The sequence below is a fragment of the Antedon bifida genome, chromosome 2, assembly GCF_963402885.1.
Source record: "Antedon bifida chromosome 2, ecAntBifi1.1, whole genome shotgun sequence".
In the NCBI taxonomy this organism is placed as follows: domain Eukaryota; kingdom Metazoa; phylum Echinodermata; class Crinoidea; order Comatulida; family Antedonidae; genus Antedon; species Antedon bifida.
This window is the reverse complement of record NC_136227.1, coordinates 20,757,917-20,764,087: the sequence shown is the minus strand read 5'-3', so window position 1 is coordinate 20,764,087 and position 6,171 is coordinate 20,757,917. Positions and strand designations below refer to the sequence as shown.

Sequence of the window (6,171 nt, the reverse complement as noted above, 5' to 3'; positions counted from 1 at the left end):
AATAGGTTAAAACGGCGTCTGAAATCAGTCAAATTGACTATGATGTGCACGCTGCTATTATATCGCACACACTTCCTGGTATGACGTCATTGTGTCTTAGACCAAAATACCGCGTTGCTACGGAGTGAGTTTTCAGCGCGTATCAAAAAGAATTTCATTGCAAACTTCAAACGCGATTTTCTCGTAAACTAATTGAATGATTTGTAAGTTTTTAAAATGTAATAACTTTTTAAATATTTACTCAATTTTTATGAAATAAACACCACTACAAAGCTTATGATTCAAATAATCCAAATATATAAAAAAATACAAAATGAATATTTCCGACAAAAGTAGGGTTTTGCCAGATCGGGTCACATTTTGTGATTTTCAAAAAAACTTGGTTACACAAAAACATCAAAGTGCTTAAATTCACATTAGAAACCGTTTTAGACCATTTTGAGCATTTCGATTAAACTTTTCACACAAAAACATAAAAGGACACAAAATAGCTTAATATCGTATTTAAAAACGTTTTAGACCATTTTGAGCATTTCGACAAAAATTTTTTACACAAAAACATCAAAGAGCACAAAATAGCTTAATATCGTATTTAAAAACGTTTTAGACAATTTTGTGATTTTCGAAAAAACTTGTTAACATAAAAACACCAAAGTGCTTAGAATAGCTCCAAATCGCATTTGGAGACATTTTAGACCATTTTGTGATTTTCGAAAAAACATGTTAACATAAAAACACCAAAGTGCTTAGAATAGCTTCAAATCGCATTTGGAGACGTTTTAGACCATTTTGTGATTTTCGAAAAAACTTGTTAACATAAAAACACCAAAGTGCATAGAATAGCTTCAAATCGCATTTGGAGACGTTTTATACCATTTTGTGATTTTCAAAAAAACTTGGTTACACAAAAACATCAAAGTGCTTAAAATCACATTAGAAACCGTTTTAGACCATTTTGAGCATTTCGATTAAACTTTTCACACAAAAACATAAAAGGACACAAAATAGCTTAATATCGTATTTAAAAACGTTTTAGACCATTTTGAGCATTTCGACAAAATTTTTTTACACAAAAACATCAAAGAGCACAAAATAGCTTAATATCGTATTTAAAAACGTTTTAGACCATTTTGTGATTTTCGAAAAAACTTGATAACATAAAAACACCAAAGTGCTTAGAATAGCTTCAAATCGCATTTGGAGACATTTTAGACCATTTTGTGATTTTCGAAAAAACATGTTAACATAAAAACACCAAAGTGCTTAGAATAGCTTCAAATCGCATTTGGAGACGTTTTAGACCATTTTGTGATTTTCAAAAAAACTTGGTTACACAAAAACATCAAAGTGCTTAAAATCACATTAGAAACCATTTTAGACCATTTTGAGCATTTCGATAAAACTTTTCACACAAAAACATCAAAGGGCACAAAAATAGCTTAATATCGTATTTAAAAACGTTTTAGACCAATTTAAGCATTTCGACAAAAATTTTTCACACAAAAACATCAAAGAGCACAAAATAGCTTAATATCGTATTTAAAAACGTTTTAGACCATTTTGAGCATTTCGACAAAAATTTTTCACACAAAACATCAAAGTGTACAGAATAGCTTCAAATCGCATTTGGAGACATTTTAGACCATTTTGTGATTTTCGAAAAAACTTGTTAACATGAAAACACCAAAGTGCTTAGAATAGCTTCAAATCGCATTTGGAGACGTTTTAGACCATTTTGTGATTTTCGAAAAAACTTGTTAACATAAAAACACCAAAGTGCTTAGAATAGCTTCAAATCGCATTTGGAGACGTTTTAGACCATTTTGTGATTTTCGAAAAAACTTGTTAACATAAAAACATCAAAGTGCTTAGAATAGCTTCAAATCGCATTTGGAGACGTTTTAGACCATTTTGTGATTTTCGAAAAACTTGTTAACATAAAAACACCAAAGTGCTAAGAATAGCTTCAAATCGCATTTGGAGACGTTTTAGACCATTTTGTGATTTTCGAAAAAATTTGTTAACATAAAAACACCAAAGTGCTTAGAATAGCTTCAAATCGTATTTAGAGACGTTTTAGACCATTTTGTGATTTTCAAAAAAACTTGTTAACATAAAAACACCAAAGTGCTTAGAATAGCTTCAAATCGCATTTTTAGACATTTTAGACCATTTTGTGATTTTCAAAAAAACTTGGTTAAACAAAAACATCAAAGTGCTTAAAATCACATTAGAAACCGTTTTAGACCAATTTAAGCATTTCGACAAAAATTTTTCACACAAAAACATCAAAGAGCACAAAATAGCTTAATATCGTATTTAAAAACGTTTTAGACCATTTTGAGCATTTCGACAAAAATTTTTCACACAAAACATCAAAGTGTACAGAATAGCTTCAAATCGCATTTGGAGACATTTTAGACCATTTTGTGATTTTCGAAAAAACTTGTTAACATAAAAACACCAAAGTGCTTAGAATAGCTTCAAATCGCATTTGGAGACGTTTTAGACCATTTTTTGATTTTCGAAAAAACTTGTTAACATAAAAACACCAAAGTGCTTAGAATAGCTTCAAATCGCATTTGGAGACGTTTTAGACCATTTTGTGATTTTCGAAAAACCTTGTTAACATAAAAACATCAAAGTGCTTAGAATAGCTTCAAATCGCATTTGGAGACGTTTTAGACCATTTTGTGATTTTCGAAAAAGCTTGTTAACATAAAAACACCAAAGTGCTTAGAATAGCTTCAAATCGCATTTGGAGACATTTTAGAGCATTTTGTGATTTTCGAAAAAACTTGTTAAAATAAAAACACCAAAGTGCTTAGAACTGTCAACAACAACGATCAGTGGTCAGGTGTGAAACACAATACAATAGAGTTTGCATACCTTCCTGACTGTCAGTGTGGAACTGCTTGTCGTCAGCCTAAAAGTCGTAAGTTTTTCTCACGTCCGATCGCTTATTACAGTAACCATACGGCATGTTTTAGTATTGATATCTTGTCTGCTGGTGATATTGAAACAAATCCAGGTCCAATGAATTCCAGAATGAAAGATTTAAACGAAATCCACCGACCCAACAACATAAAAATCGCTATGTTCAACGCCCGAAGTATTGCTAATAAAATCCAGGATCTTCAAGTACGGATAGAAAATAATGTTGATATAGTGTTGTTGACTGAAACATGGTTGGATCCAACGATTAAGAGTGCAGAGATTTTCCCGTTAGATTACTGTGTTCATAGAAACGACAGAAACAGACACGGTGGTGGTGTTCTGATAGCATGCAAACATTCTATAGATGTATTACCTGTGGACATTGACACTAATATTGAGGTTCAACTGGCTGAAATCCATGTATCTGGAGGAAGTATTCTGCTTGGCTGTGTTTATAGACCCCCGAGTTCATCAAGAGAATGGTTAACCAATTTTCAAGAACTCTCAGACAATATACTCTCCATCATGCACAAATATACTGCTGTGATCATCGCTGGTGATTTCAATTATGACTTTGGTTCGAACTCGAACTGTAATATTGAGTTTGAAAATATAATGTCATCTCTTAATCTTGTTCAACTTGTAAATTTTCCTACCAGATATGCAAATAATGGATCACATTCTATGTTAGACCTTGTGTTCTGTAATAATAATGACATTATTCATAATGTCACAGGTGAACCTGGAATTAGTACAAGTGATCATATAGGTATCTTCTTTGACTTAGCTGGACGGTTGGTCTGTCCTAAACAAGTTTCTAGATATTTTTATCAATATAAAAAGGTTAATCATGATGATTTTTTCCAAACTCTTAATTCAGTCCCGTGGGATATCTGCTTTACACAGCTTAACTTAGATTCCACTTGGGCTTGTTTTAAAGACCTTTTTCTAGCCGCAATTGATGATTGCATACCCAAAGCTAAAAGCAAACCTCGCAGAAAATCAATCTGGATAACAACTGAAATTATTAAAATGTCTCGTAAAAAGAGACGCCTTTATCGAGATGCAAAGAAACATCCGAATAACATGTATAAGTGGGAAAAATACAGAAAATTTAGTAACGCATTGCGTGAAACTACGAGAAAGTCTCATTATGATTACCTACATAATCTTAGTTTAGGCTGTAAATCTAATCCTAAACGATTTTGGTCATATGTTAAGAAAAAAACGAAAATGTGCAACAGAAAGAAAGTATACTTTAAACGGCAATATCATAGATTCAGATTTAAATGCTACTAAAGCATTTTCGAAATATTTTCATTCTAATTTTACTGAAGATAATGATGATTTCAATGTAACAAACGAAACATCTTATTGTAATCACAGTGAAATTGTCTTACCTTTAACTAGTATTGTCATCAATAGGGATCAAATTTTCCGTGCCCTGTTATCTTTAGATACTAATAAATCCCCTGGGCCCGACGGGATTACCCCTATGATGTTGAGTATGGCTGCACCTGTTATATCCCCAATTTTGCTTAAAATTTTTCAAATGTCCCTTGACCAAGGCATTGTGGTGAAGGAATGGAAATTGGCCAATGTTGTACCAATTTTTAAATCTGGTAGTAGAAATGATATAAGTAATTATAGACCAATATCACTTTGTTCAGTTGTTGGCAAAGTTCTAGAACGTATTGTGGCTGATCATTTTTTATTTCATCTTCAATGTAATGCGTTTGTTAGTCCTGTACAGCACGGGTTCTATCCTGGAAGATCTTGTGTTACACAAGCTTCATCCATATACCACGAATGGTCCAAAATATTAGATGGTACGAACCCACCAGTCGTCGATGCTATATTCCTTGATTGGGAAAAAGCATTTGACCGTGTGAGTCACCCTAAACTATTACGTAAGCTCCACAATTTTGGTCTATGTGGTCCAATTTTGAAATGGATGGGCTCATTTCTTACTGATCGTTGCCAACAGATTGTCCTTAATGGACTGATATCTGACCGTACACAAGTTGTTTCAGGTGTACCTCAAGGGTCGGTACTTGGCCCATTACTTTTCAACTCGTTCGTTTTTGACCTCCCTATGTCGATCACCTCTCAAATTAGACAATATGCCGACGATACGGTGGTGTTCAGGCCAATTAGATGTGAATATGATGCGATATTACTTCAAAAAGATCTAGATAACATCGATGAATGGTGTCAAAATAACATGATGAGACTTAATGCTAAAAAATGCAAAGTTCTCCATATTACTCGCAAACGTAATCCCATTCATGCTCGTTATCATATTCACACTAATGACCTTCAAGCAGTTACCTCCTACAAATATCTTGGTATTCACTTTGAAAGCAATCTCTCTTGGTCAACGCATGTGTCCGCAATTACCACAAAATCTCTCCAAATTGTCGGATTCATAAAGCGTTTTGTGATATTTAACGACCCTGTAATTTTGATGAGGCTTTTTAACGGTTTATGTAGGCCCATACTTGAGTATGCTGCCCCTGTTTGGGTGCCTCATCAAAAACAACATATTACTAGCATAAATAAACCTCTTCGAAGGATCACAAAATTGTGTGCTAAGGGCGATTACGAGCAACGGCTCGAACATTTAAATTTGCCATCTATGGACCAGAGAGTGTGTTTTCTCAGTATACTTTTTATTATGAAATGTATGTATGGTCGAATTGATCTTAATATTCACGATTTTGTTGATTTTAATCCAAGGTATTCCGAATCAGTTATTTTTAAACACAAATATGCCAGAACCAATTCTTTTAAATATTCATTGTACACTAATTTTCCCCGTGTATGGCAAGAGATTCCTAATTATATTAGAGAACATTCTTTATTTAGTTTTAACACATTTGTGACAGCTCTCCGGTCTTATGTCAGGCAACTTTAAACTTTTTATTTTTTTTTTATCTTTAAACAATCATTTTTATCTGTACATAATATTTATATATATATATTTTTTAGATTCAATTTTAATGATTGTTCAACTTGATGCCTCGCAATTTTAAAATTTTTATATCTTTGTCTTTTTATGGTTTACTTATATGTTCAAGTGCAGTATATGGAGAGCCATCTCGATAGTGCTTTGCACTCATGGCAATCCTCAGGGTGCTGCACCGCTGTCTTGTTGTCATGTATTTTTGTGCCTGAAAATTGAATAAAATAAAAATAAAATAAATAAAAATAGCTTCAAATCGCATTTGGAGA

General features: G+C 32.9%; 1 protein-coding gene across 1 annotated transcript; it reads left to right on the top strand.

The window, feature by feature from the left end:
• Positions 1 to 3,048: 3,048 nt before the first annotated feature.
• LOC144835505 (uncharacterized) lies at positions 3,049 to 5,940 on the top strand. The gene is made up of 3 exons (XM_078690587.1): positions 3,049 to 4,120; positions 4,395 to 5,587; positions 5,929 to 5,940. The coding sequence occupies exons 1-3, from the start codon at positions 3,049 to 3,051 to the stop codon at positions 5,938 to 5,940; spliced, it is 2,277 nt and encodes a 758-aa protein (XP_078546713.1).
• Positions 5,941 to 6,171: the final 231 nt, after the last annotated feature.

Bases quoted from the DNA above. Each gene is read 5' to 3' on its own strand.
- LOC144835505 (XM_078690587.1), top strand. From the start codon at position 3,049: ATGAAAGATTTAAACGAAATCCACCGACCCAACAACATAAAAATCGCT. The intron at 4,121-4,394 runs GTAAATCTAATC...TGTTATCTTTAG, and splicing joins ACATAATCTTAGTTTAGGCT to ATACTAATAAATCCCCTGGG.